At 45.3% G+C, this 14,014-nt stretch overlaps 1 protein-coding gene across 7 annotated transcripts in view; it reads right to left on the bottom strand.

The window, feature by feature from the left end:
• exoc2 (exocyst complex component 2) overlaps positions 1 to 14,014 on the bottom strand; it is a 329,764-nt gene that overhangs the window by 92,770 nt on the left and 222,980 nt on the right. For all 7 annotated transcript variants that reach the window (XM_070880460.1, XM_070880458.1, XM_070880464.1 and 4 more), the window contains one exon: positions 11,836 to 11,916. In XM_070880460.1, the coding sequence (XP_070736561.1) occupies positions 11,836 to 11,916 (81 nt within the window). The remainder of the gene's footprint in view (positions 1 to 11,835; positions 11,917 to 14,014) is intronic.

Raw genomic sequence — 14,014 nt, 5'->3', positions numbered from 1 at the left:
GCACTGTATATAAGCCGGCCCCTAAGGCCTGTTCCTCACTCTGGAGTGTCTTAATAAAGACTGAGGTCACTGTTACGTTAACCTCCCCGGTGTGCAATCTCATCTGTGTTAGGAACACAATAACTGGCGATGAGTATACGAATCCAACGCAGAGATGCACCAAACTGTGGGCATCCTGGAGAAGTTCTCGGAGGGTGAGGACTGGGAAGCCGATGTCGAACGGCTAGACCAGTACTTTGTAGCCAATGAGCTGGACGGAGAAGGAAGCGCTGCAAAAAGGAGAGCGGTCCTCCTCACGGTCTGCGGGGCACCGACCTACAGCCTCATGAAGAATCTTCTGGCTCCAGAGAAACCCACAGATAAGTCGTATGAGGAGCTGTGTACACTGGTTCGGGAGCATCTTAACCTGAGGGAGAGCGTGCTGATGGCGAGGTATCAGTTCTACACGTGCCAGCGATCTTTAGGTCAGGAAGTGGCGAGCTACATCGCTGAGTTAAGGCGACTTGCAGGACAATGTGAGTTTGATGGCCACCTGGAGCAGATGCTCAGAGACTTTTTTGTACTGGGCATTGGCCACGAGACCATCCTACGAAAACTTTTGACTGTAGGGACACCGACCCTCAGTAAGGCCATTGCGATAGCACAGGCGTTTATATCCACCAGTGATAACACCAAACAAATCTCTCAGCACACAAGTGCTAGCAATGTTCATAAATTAACTGGAACTGTGTTTGCGAGCAGAAATGTACAGGGCAGAAACCACGAGTCTGCAACTGCCGGCAGGCCTCAGGTGACCCAGATGACTCAGAGTCCGCAATAAAGGATGAATGCAAGGCAATTCACACCTTGTTGGCGTTGTGGAGGCTTCCATTCAGCCTATCCATGCCGCTTCAAAGGGTATGTTTGCAAGAGCTGTGGAACAATGGGGCACCTCCAACGAGCGAGCTGCAAGCTCTGCAAAACCTGCTAACCACCACGTGGCAGAGGAAGATTGGTCCATGGTGGATCAAAGCAATTTTGAGCCTGAGAGAGAGGAGGCAGATGCTAAAGTACACGGGGTGCACACATTTGAGATGAAATGTCCACCTATAATGCGAAATGTAAAATTGAATGACTTACCCGTAGCCATGGAACTGGACACTGGCACTAGCCAATCCATCCCGAGAGACTGTGGTGCAACAAGGCACTCAGACCAGCCCTGAGCCCCATCCACACGAATGAGAATGTACACCAAAGAGCTCATCACTGTCCTGGGTAACGCCATGGTCAAGGTCACCTGCGAGGGCATGGTGCACGAACTGCCACTCTGGATTGTCCCGGGCGATGGCCTCACACTGCTTGGAAGGAGCTGGCTGGGCAAAATCCGCTGGAACTGGGATGACATCCGAGCGCTATCAAATGTCGATGAGGCCACGTGTACCCAGGTTGTTAACAAATTTCCTTCCCTTTTTGAGTCAGGCATTGGAAACTTTTCCGGGGCAAAGGTGCCAGTTGGTCCCAGACGCACGACCCATTCACCACAAGGCGCGAGCGGTACCTCACATGAATGAGGGAGAGTGTGGAAATTGAACTGGACAGGCTGCAACGCGAGGGCATCATCTCCCCAGTGGAATTCAGCGAGTGGGCCAGCCCGATTGTTTCAGTACTCAAAAGTGATGGCACAGTCAGGATTTGCGGCGATTAAAAAGTAACTATTAATCGTTTCTTGCTACAGGACCAATACCCGCTACCTAAGGCAGACGACCTATTTGCGATGCTGGCAGGAGGCAAGACGTTCACCAAGCTCGACCTGACTTCGGCCTACATGACGCACAAGGAACTGTTCAGCTACAACAGATGCCCGTTTCAAATTCGGTCGGCTGCAGCGATCTTCCAGAGAAACATGGAGAGCCTACTCAAGTCGGTACCACGCACGGTGGTTTTTCAGGACGACATACTGGTCACAGATCGGGACACTGTCGAGCACCTACAAAACCTGGAGGAGGTCCTCTAGCGACTGGATCGCGTAGGGCTGTGGCTGAAGAGGTCGAAATGCATCTTCATGGCAACAGAAGTGGAGTCTTTGGGGAGAAAGATCGTAGCGGACAGCATTCGGCCCACAGACGCCAAGGCTATCAGGAACGCGCCCAGGCCACAGAACTGCGGTCGTTCCTGGGACTCCTCAACTATTTTGGTAACTTCCTACCGGTATTAAGCACCCTCTTATTATTGCGTAAAGGTGTGAACTGGGTATGGGGAAAAAAAACAAGTAATTGCTTTTGAGAAAGCCAGAAACATTTTATGCTCCAACAAGCTGCTTGTATTGTATAACCTGTGTAAAAGACTTGTGCTAGCATGTGATGCGTCGTCGTACAGAGTCGGGTGTGTATTACAACAAGCTAACGTTGCGGGAAAGTTGCAACCTGTCGCCTATGCCTCCAGGAACTTGTCTAAGACCGAGAGGGTCTACAGCATGATTGAGAAAGAGGTGTTAGCGTGTGTGTTCGAAGTAAAGAAAATGCATCAGTACCTGTTTGGCCTCAAATTTAAGCTGAAAACCGATCACAAGCCCCTCATATCCCTGTTCACTGAAAACAAGGGGATAAATACTAATGCCTCAGCCCGCATACAAAGGTGGGCACTCAGGCTATCAACGTATAACTATGCCATCCGCCACAGGCCAGGCACCGAGAACTGTGCGGATGCTCTCAGTCGGCTACCATTGCCCATCACCGGGGTGGAAATGGCGTGGCCTGCAAACTTGTTGATGGTGATGCAGCCCGCAGACTTATTGATGGTTCTGGAAGCATTTGAAAATGATAAATCACCTGTCACGGCCCGTCAGATTAGGACTTGGGCTAGCCAAGATCCTCTGCTGTCCCTAGTAAAAAACTGTGCACTGCATGAGAGCTGGGCCAGCATCGCCGTTGAAATGCAAGAGCTAATCAAGCCGTTCCAGCGGCGAAAGGATGAGCTGTCCATTTAGGCAGACTGCCTGTTATGGGGTAATCGTGTAGTGCTACCCAAAAAGGGCAGGGAGACGTTCATCTCGGATGTCCACAGCACACACCCGGGTATAGTAATGATGAAAGCCGTAGCCAGATCCCACATGAGTAGAGCTGCAGAATACCAAAGGGCAAAAAACGTTAGTGGGAGTTGTGTACAGACCTCCAAACAGTAGTAGTGATGTTGGGGAGGGCATCAAACATGAAATTAGGGGTGCGTGCAATAAAGGTGCAGCAGTTATAATGGGTGACTTTAATATGCACATAGATTGGGTTAACCAAACTGGAAGCAATACGGTGGAGGAGGATTTCCTGGAGTGCATAAGGGATGGTTTTTTAGACCAATATGTCGAGGAACCAACTAGGGGAGAGGCCATCTTAGACTGGGTGTTGTGTAATGAGAGAGGATTAATTAGCAATCTCGTTGTGCGAGACCCCTTGGGGAAGAGTGACCATAATATGGTGGAATTCTGCATTAGGATGTAGAATGAAACAGTTAATTCAGAGACCATGGTCCAGAACTTAAAGAAGGGTAACTTTGAAGGTATGAGGCGTGAATTGGCTAGGATAGATTGGCGAATGATACTTAAGGGGTTGACTGTGGATGGGCAATGGCAGACATTTAGAGACCGCATGGATGAATTACAACAATTGTACATTTCTGTCTGGCGTAAAAATAAAAAAGGGAAGGTGGTTCAACCGTGGCTATCAAGGGAAATCAGGGATAGTATTAAAGCCAAGGAAGTGGCATACAAATTGGCCAGAAATAGCAGCGAACCCAGGGACTGGGAGAAATTTAGAACTCAGCAGAGGAGGACAAAGGGTTTGATTAGGGCAGGAAAAATGGAGTACGAGAAGAAGCTTGCAGGGAACATTAAGACGGATTGCAAAAGTTTCTATAGATATGTAAAGAGAAAAAGGTTAGTAAAGACAAACGTAGGTCCCCTGCAGTCAGAATCAGGGGAAGTCATAACGGGGAACAAAGAAATGGCAGACCAATTGAACAAGTACTTTGGTTCGGTATTCACTGAGGAGGACACAAACAACCTTCCGGATATAAAAGGGGTCGGAGGGTCTAGTAAGGAGGAGGAACTGAGGGAAATCCTTATTAGTCGGGAAATTGTGTTGGGGAAATTGATGGGATTGAAGGCCGATAAATCCCCAGGGCCTGATGGACTGCATCCCAGAGTACTTAAGGAGGTGGCCTTGGAAATAGTGGATGCATTGACAGTCATTTTCCAACATTCCATTGACTCTAGATCAGTTCCTATGGAGTGGAGGGTAGCCAATGTAACCCCACTTTTTAAAAAAGGAGGGAGAGATATAACAGGGAATTATAGACCGGTCAGCCTGACATCGGTAGTGGGTAAAATGATGGAATCAATTATTAAGGATGTCATAGCAGTGCATTTGGAAAGAGGTAATATGATCGGTCCAAGTCAGCATGGATTTGTGAAAGGGAAATCATGCTGGACAAATCTTCTGGAATTTTTTGAGGATGTTTCCAGTAGAGTGGACAAGGGAGAACCAGTTGATGTGGTATATTTGGACTTTCAGAAGGCTTTCGACAAGGTCCCACACAAGAGATTAATGTGCAAAGTTAAAGCACATGGGATTGGAGGTAGTGTGCTGACATGGATTGAGAACTGGTTGTCAGACAGGAAGCAAAGAGTAGGAGTAAATGGGGACTTTTCAGAATGGCAGGCAGTGACTAGTGGGGTACCGCAAGGTTCTGTGCTGGGGCCCCAGCTGTTTACACTGTATATTAATGATTTAGACGAGGGGATTAAATATAGTATCTCCAAATTTGCGGATGACACTAAGTTGGGTGGCAGTGTGAGCTGCGAGGAGGATGCTATGAGGCTGCAGAGCGACTTGGATAGGTTAGGTGAGTGGGCAAATGCATGGCAGATGAAGTATAATGTGGATAAATGTGAGGTTATCCACTTTGGTGGTAAAAACAGAAAGACAGACTATTATCTGAATGGTGACAGATTAGGAAAAGGGGAGGTGCAACGAAACCTGGGTGTCATGGTATATCAGTCATTGAAGGTTGGCATGCAGGTACAGCAGGCGGTTAAGAAAGCAAATGGCATGTTGGCCTTCATAGCGAGGGGATTTGAGTACAGGGGCAGGGAGGTGTTGCTACAGTTGTACAGGGCCTTGGTGAGGCCACACCTGGAGTATTGTGTACAGTTTTGGTCTCCTAACCTGAGGAAGGACATTCTTGCTATTGAGGGAGTGCAGCGAAGATTCACCAGACTGATTCCCGGGATGGCGGGACTGACCTATCAAGAAAGACTGGATTAACTGGGCTTGTATTCACTGGAGTTCAGAAGAATGAGAGGAGACCTCATAGAAACGTTTAAAATTCTGACGGGGTTAGACAGGTTAGATGCAGGAAGAATGTTCCCAATGTTGGGGAAGTCCAGAACCAGGGGACACAGTCTAAGGATAAGGGGTAAGCCATTTAGGACCGAGATGAGGAGGAATTTCTTCACCCAGAGAGTGGTGAACCTGTGGAATTCTCTACCACAGAAAGTTGTTGAGGCCAATTCACTAAATATATTCAAAAAGGAGTTAGATGGAGTCCTTACTACTAGGGGAATCAAGGGGTATGGTGAGAAAGCAGGAATGGGGTACTGAAGTTGCATGTTCAGCCATGAACTCATTGAATGGCGGTGCAGGCTAGAAGGGCTGAATGGCCTACTCCTGCACCTATTTTCTATGTTTCTATGTGGTGGCCCGGTACCGACTCTGACTTAAGAATCCTGTGTATGGCAATGCAGAGTGTGTGCTCAGTTGAGCAACGCGCCCAGAGAGGCACCACTAAGTTTGTGGTCCTGGCCTTCCAGACCATGGTTGAGGATCCATGTCGACTATGCGGGCCCATTTCTCGGTAAAATGTTCCTGGTGGTGGTGGATGCTTTTTCAAAATGGATTGAATGTGAAATAATGTCGGGAAGCACTGCCACCGCCACGATTGAAAGCCTGAGGGCCATGTTTGCCACCCACGGCCTGCCTGACATACTGGTCAGTGACAATGGGCCATGTTCTACCAGTGCCGAATTTAAAGAATTCATGACCCGCAATGGGATCAAACATGTCACGTCGGCCCCGTTTAAACCAGCCTCCAATGGGCAGGCAGAGCGGGCAGTACAAACCATCAAACAGAGCCTTAAATGAGTCACAGAATGCTCACTCCAAACCCACCTATCCCGTGTACTGCTCAGCTACCGCACGAGACCACACTCGCTCACAGGGGTGCCCCTGGCTGAGCTACTCATGAAAAGGACACTTAAAACCAGACTCTCGCTGGTTCACCCCAACCTGCATGATCAGGTCGAGCTGGCGGCAGCAACAAAATGTAAACGATGGTCGCGCCACTGTGTCACGGGAAATTGATCTGAATGACTCTGTGTATGTGCTAAACTATGGACATGGTCCCAAGTGGATCGCGGGCACGATGATAGCTAAAGGAGGGAGTAGGGTGTTTGTAGTCAAACTCGACAATGGACAAATTTGCAGAAAGCACCTGGTCCAAACGAGGCTGCGGTTCACAGACTGCCCTGAACAACCCACAGCAGACACCACCTTTTTCTAGTCCACAACACACGCCCAAAGGATCAATGACACCACCCCGGACCAGGAAATTGAACCCATCACGCCCAACAGCCCAGCAAGGCGAGGCTCACGCAGCAGCCCAGCGAGGGCACAGCCAACACACCAGAACAGACATTTGTACTGAGGCGATCCACCAGGGAAAGAAAGGCTCCCGACGACCTCACCTTGTAGATAGTTTTCACTTTGACTTGGGGGGGGGGGGGGGGGGGGGGAGGGGGGGAGGCGGGGAAGTGATGTTGTGTATCTGTAAAGCATGCCCTCCCATGTTCCGCCTGAAGTCTCAAGGGATCCCAGCATCTCTTGGGAGCACTGTATATAAGCCGGCCCCTAAGGCCTGTTCCTCACTCTGGAGTGTCTTAATAAAGACTGAGGTTACTGTTACTTTAAGCTTTCTGTGTGCAGTCTCATCTGTGTTAGGAACACAATCGTATTAAACTCTGATTAAACACAATATGCCCACCAGATTGGGTTTTAGTCGATCCTGATTATTAAAGTGACCAGAGATAGCCTTAAACTTGGCTATTCCCAACACATTGACTGAGCAGGGTTTCGATACGATTCGCCTGCAAGATTGAAGCAGCACTGCCACACAGGAACAATAAAAAGAGAAAGGAACATAAGCACACTTACCTTAATTAGGGTTTGTTAATTGGGTTTGGTGTATTGTTCTTGACCAACTGAATTTCCTAAGAATTTTTACTGGTACTTTGGATTGTTTTGGTACTGCAAATACCTCAGCAGTTTTAGATAGTTTTTTTTTGGGGGGGGGACAGGGATTAACTTTTATTGTTCTAATTTTTAACATTTCTGGTTTATATTATTTTGTGCCAGTATTTATTTTCAACTAGTTTCTAGACTTTGAAATCTGATGTCCAAGTTAATTACTCTGCATAAGGCTATGGCACAACAACAATTAACTAGATCTTTGATATCACGAGTAACATCTTGTACATAGGAGTTCCATTTTAAATAGATGACTTCAAATAGAAAAGGAAAGAGAAGCAGATAACACTAGTTTTTCCAATCTTGGGGATTTTTATTAATAACAGTGGGCAGCTAACATTTACTCAAAAGTTGTTTATGTGCCTGTAGTTAAAAAATAAGATTAACAACATATAAATGGAAATAACTCATTATCCACCACCATGTAAAGCGCTGAGAGATGTCACTCAGTATGCGAGGAGTGCAGCAGAAAAATGTCATCACAATCGAGATAAATGGGTTTGAGCTTCATATTGCTTAAATGCTTTAGAACTACCCCAAAAGAGAGCAACTGAAATGCTTAAAACAAATAAAAGGATTTTAATGTATAGGAAAGTGGCAAATAACTGAGGCTTGTGGAAATACACCTTGCATCTTAAGGGAGATGAGCATTGTAGGGAATTAAGTAGAATATATATGAAAGGTTGATGTAGAATCAGAGTTTTACAGCACATTAAGATGTAATTCATCTCTATGCAAGTTCTCAAAGAGAGCTATTCATTTAACTCCACTTGCATGATAAGGGAGAATACAAGAGATTAGGAGAGCAGTCAAAAAAACAATTAGGAAAGCAAAGAGGAACTATGGCCCCAAGTTTCCACACGCGGTGAAAAAGGTGCACCTCAGAGCTGGGCGCCTGTTTTTCGCTCCTTGGAGCTCGATGTCTGCTTGACGGGGCGCACAGGAGGCAGAACCTACCACTCGCGCCGATTTTGTAAGTAGGAGGGGGTGGGTACAATTTAAATGAGGCTTCTTGGTGCCAGCAACCCTGCGCGTGCGCGTTGGAGCGTTCGCGCACGCGCAGTCTGAAGTAAACATTGGCACTCGGCCATTTTTAAAAGTGCTGCAGAAAAAGTGAAGATTTGTTTCTTGGACCCCTGCAAAGGCTTGTATTTTAATTTTCTTGATATTTGTGTGTGAGGGAGTGCTTTTAGCAGCACTGCTGAATAAATCACCTGCTGAAATCAGTGAGTTCAGCTTTTCACTGCTAAACTTGCAGAACCGGTGCCTGCAAATTAAGGACTGTGTGTTTGGAGAAATAAAAGTGCCAATTCAACTTTGCAATGGATCAACTTCCACCAAGAACAAAGAATTTCCTGCATGAGGAAGCAAACCATTGCATAATATGTGGTGTTGACAATGCAGCACCCATTCTGCAAATTTAAATATAAAGATGTCGATGTGGCTGCCTCTCCCTGTCCAAATGGCCTCAGTCAGTCCCCCTCACAGCTCGAAGGCTGCTGCTGCTCCCGACCAGCCACTGACGCCGCTGCAATCCCATGGCCGAATGGCCTCACGTCCGCTCCTGATTCTTCGGCTCCCGGCCAGCCACTGACGCCGCTGCAATCCCATGGCTGAATGGCCTCAAGTCCGTCCGGGTGCTGCATCTTCGCGGGGAATGAAGGCCTGCCTCAAGCACCGCAGCTCAGCTCGAAGGCTGCTTGCTGCCTGCCCCTGCCGTTGAGACACTGATGCCACAGCGCTGCCTGAAGCACTTTCACACAGGTAGGAACATAGTTTATTTAATCTTTTCTTTGCTTATAAATTTTTATTCAGGTTGGATTTATTTGTATAATATTTGTATAAGTATAACTAAGGATTGATTGTAGAATTTAATGACTTCCCTTCCCCCCCCCCCCACCTCGTTCCAGACGCCTAATTTGTAACCTGCGCCTGATTTTTTAAAGTGTAGACAAGGTTTCGTCAAGCGTGCAAAAATCTTCACTTGTTCCATTCTAAGTTAGTTTGGAGTACGTTTTCACTGTGGAAACTTTCAAATCAGGCGTCAGTGGCCGGACACGCCTCCTTTTGAAAAAAGAATTCTGTTCCAAAGTAAAACTGTTCTACCTGACTAGAACTGCAGAAAACTAAATGTGGAGAATTCCGATTTCTAAGATACTCCGTTCTACACCAGTTGCTCCTAAAAATCAGGAGCAAATCATGTGGAAACTTGGGGCCTATGAAATTAAATTATCAAGGAATATAAAACAAAATAGTAAAATATTTCACAGGCCCATCAATAAAAAAAGGACGGTTGGGATGGAAATAGGGCCATTAAGGGATAGACAGGATAATACCACATCATCACAGGCGGTCCCCCTTGAATGAGGATGACTTGCTTCCACGAGAGTTCACAGATGTTTCAATGAAGGACCCAATGTTCCAGTCCTGAACTCTAGTTGAAGGGTGGAAAATGCCAGTGTGTGGGTTTTTTTAACGTGTGGTGACCGTTGCACATCAGCCACCACACGGGCTTGACAGAGCTAGGCCTTTATCCAGTGGCAAGGATTAACCAGGATGACTGGAGACCTGCTCTGCTGCACGGACCTAGTGCGCGCACATATCGCAGTGTGGGCTGGCATGTGCTGCCCCTGGGCCCTCGCCTCTTCTAACGACAGATGGCAGAAATATTAAATCATTATTTTGCTTTGGTATTTACCAGGGAGATAGAACAGGTGGGCATGACATTGGATGATGAGATTAGTAATGAGATAAGTGCATTTAAAATAAAAAGAGGGGATATATTAAACAAATTAATCACATTCAAAGAGAATAAAACCCCTGAATTGCATCCACACGTGTTAAAAGAATCTAAGAAAGATAGCAGAGGCATTCCAACACATTTTTAATAATTTATTAGAAAAAGGTGTGGTGCCAGAGGACTGGCGGATAGCTAACATAATAGCTAACATAATAGCTATATTTAAGAAGGGGGATAGAACATGTCCAGGGAATTATAGATCAGTCAGCTTAACATCGGTGGTAGGAAAAATAATGGAATCCCTACTAAAGGAGAAAATAGAACATCTAGAAATCAAAACTATAGTAATGAATAGTCAGAATGGATTTCAAAAGGGAAAGTCCTACTTGACCAACCTCTCAGGATTTTTTTGAAGCGGTAACAGAGAGTAGACAATGGTAATGCAGCAGATGTAATTTAACTAGATTTTCAAAAGGCCTTTTGATAAGGTGCCCCATAATAGACTGATGAACAAGGTCAGAGAATGCGGAGTCAGGGGACAAGTAGCAGAATGGATAGCTAGTTGGCTTCAAGACAGAAAACAGAGAGTAGGGATTCAGTGGCGGAAGGTGGGAGGTGTTCCACAAGGGTCAGTGCTGGGACCACTGTTGTTCACAATTTATATTAATGATTTAGACTTTGGAATCAAAATAACAATTTCTAAATTTGCAGATGACTCCAAATTGGAGGCGATAACAATCTGAGGAGAACTGCAATAAATTACAGGAGGATATTAAAAAACTTGCAGAATGGGCATATAATTGACAAATGAAGTTCAACACAGATAAATGTGAGATATTACATTTTGGTAGGAAGAATAGGAAGGCATTTATTACTTGGACGGTATGAGTCTAGGCTTGGTATACATGGCCATAAATGACATTCAAAGGGAAAAAGATAGAAAAAAAAAGGGCAAGATATGTTTCAAGTGGCTTCACCAGATCACCACAAAAGGATAGTATGTAGGTATAGCAAGTGATCAGGAAGGCCAATGGTATCTTGGCCTTTATTGCAAAGGGGATGGAGTATAAAAGCAGGGAAGTCTTGCTTCAGCTATACAGGGTATTGATGAGGCCACATCTGGAATACTGCATGCAGTTTTGGTTTCCATATTTACGAAAGGATATACTTGTTTTGGAAGCAGTTCAGAGAAAGTTCACTAGGTTGATTCTGGGGATGAAGGCGTTGACTTATGAGGAAAGGTTGAGTAGGTTGGGCCTCTACTCATTGGAATTCAGAAAAATGAGAGGTGATCTTATCGAAACGTATAAGATTATGAGGCGGCTTGACAAGGTGGATGCAGAGAGGATGTTTCCACTGGTGGGGGAGACTAGAACTAGAGGACATGATCTTAGAATAAGGGGCCGCCCATTTAAAACAGAGATGAGGAGAAATTTCTTCTCTCAGAAGGTTGTTAATCTGTGGAATTCGTTGCCTCAGAGAGCTGTGGAAGCCGGGACATTGAATAAATTTAAGACAGAAATAAACAGTTTCTTAAACGATAGGGGATAAGGGGTTATGGGGAGCGGGCGGGGAAGTGGAGCGGAGTCCATGACCAGATCAGCCATGATCTTATTAAATGGCGGAGCAGGCTTGAGTGGCCGTATGGCCTACTCCTGCTCCTATTTCTTATGTTCTTATGTGCCTCCACACTAATATTCTACTGCATCATTGAAGGTAAATTACTTGTCAAAGTGCAAAAATAATCAGGAATGTGAAACTTACATTGGTTTCTCCAGCCTTGCAATCTATGGTTTCTTTGAGAGCTTGCAGGGTTTGCACAACATGATGTTCAAACTGAGCGGGCTAGAAAAAATGAAATCATATGTTTTTTATTATTTAAACACCAATTCTTGAATGAAAGAGGCAGTTGTTAATAATTAAGATATCACAGTCCATTAGGTGAAAGGATAGCAATATATCCAGTCTTTAATAAAGGAAGGCTATGCAATTATGTTTTGTCTCCAGAGCAAGATCAAAATACTTGCTGTATCCAAATTGAAATCATCATAGGTTTCAATGAAGGACCTAATATTCTAGTCCTGAGCTCCAGTTGAAAGGATGGAAGATGCCTGTGCGTGGATTTTTTTAATTGTGGTGACTGTTGCACATCAGCCACCACCCATTGTACATCAGCCATTGAAATACAACACCATCAACAATTTAAAAAAAAATAATTTTGTATTAACATTTTTCCCATTGAAACTGATGAAGTTCTGAACTAAAATGTTGAATTTAGTTTAATATTTAGTGCTATTAAAGCCATTAAAACAAAATGCGACATAAAAACATTTACTTTAAAAAAAAGTGTCAAATTTTAAAAAACCAAAGCTATATGAAAATCGGAAACAACTGTTACTCTCTTCTGGTATTCTTTGTTGCTGAAACCGGGGCTCTCATTCACCACAGTGACTAAAATCCAAATTACAGTACCTGACAGGGCTATTTATACCTAACATTATAATGTAACCAAAATCATGCTTCGCTGGTCTTTTAACAATAACTACAGTTCATTTTTCTTCCAACGGTTATAGGAAATGGGGTGCATTTCTGTCAGCAGCTTAAGGGAAAATCTAACATTATTTCAAATGACAAACTCATTCCCCTAAAGTTCTTTTGTTGTGAACAAAATCATTGTATAGTATCGCTTAATGTCAGCACACAGAATTACAATGAAGTTAATGACTGTCAGATGAAAACAAAATCCAACAGGGAGATATGTTTTTGCAGCAATGATGGGATAAATAGTGTTTTGCAGAATCTTGAAATCATATTTTTAAACACATCTTAAGAGACTGGGTGACAATTGGCATGACATAAGTACTTATACAAGCCAATTAATAAGATGCCTCATGCTGAATGCTTAATCCCAGTAATGTTGATGGAAGCAGTATCGCATTTGTTTTGGAGGGAAGCCAAGTTAATCCAACGTACACAATCCTTGTGAAAAGATTCCAATATTGCAACACACTAAACAGGATTTACGGGTCGATAACACAATAGAAAGATTAATTCAACATCATCATCATCATCATCATAGGCAGTCCCTCGAAATCGAGGAAGACATGCTTCCACTCAAGGTGAGTTCTCGGGTGACTGTACAGTCCAATACGGGAATTACCGTCTGTCACAGGTGAGGCAGACAGGCGTTGAAGGAAAGGGTGGGTGGGGAGTCTGGTTTGCCACACGCTTCTTCTGCTGCCTGCGCTTGATTTCTGCACGCTCTCGACGAGACTCGAGGTGCTCAGCGCCCTCCCGGATGCTCTTCCTTCACTTAGGGCAGTCTTTGGCCAGGGACTCTCAGGTATTGGTGGGGACGTTGCACTTTATCGCAGAGGCTTTGAGGGTGTCCTTGAAAATTTCCCCTGCCGTGTAGGAGTTCGGAGTAGAGCGCTTGCTTTGGGAGTCTTGTATCGGGCATGCGGTCCGTCCAAAAGAGCTGGTCGAGTGTGGTCAGTGCTTCGATGCTGGGGATGTTGGCCTGATCGAGAACACTGATGTTGGTGCATCTATCCTCCCAGGGGATTTGCAGGATCTTGCGGAGACACCTTCAGAGGATTCTCCCTGTTGTCGGCCACTGGGAAAGTCATCGCTAGAATCCTCCTCAACCGTCTTCTCCTTGTGGCTGAGGAGCTCCTCCCGGATTCACAGTGCGGATTCCATCTACCACGGGGTACAACGGACATGATCTTTACAGCGCGACAACTGCAAGAAAAATGCCGGGAACAGCACTAACCATTGTACATGGACTTCTTTGACCTTACAAAGGCCTTTGACACTGTTAACCACGAGGGACGATGTAGCAGCCTCCTCCGTTTCGGCTGCCCCCAAAAGTTAATTCAACATAGAGCGAGGTCAGGTGACCTGATACTTTCATTTAAATAGGGCCATTGAAATTGTCTCA

The sequence above is a fragment of the Pristiophorus japonicus genome, chromosome 5 (genome assembly GCF_044704955.1).
Source record: "Pristiophorus japonicus isolate sPriJap1 chromosome 5, sPriJap1.hap1, whole genome shotgun sequence".
Classification (NCBI taxonomy): Eukaryota; Metazoa; Chordata; class Chondrichthyes; family Pristiophoridae; genus Pristiophorus; species Pristiophorus japonicus.
Note: the sequence above shows the minus strand (reverse complement) of the source record. Positions and strands in the feature narration are given on the sequence as shown.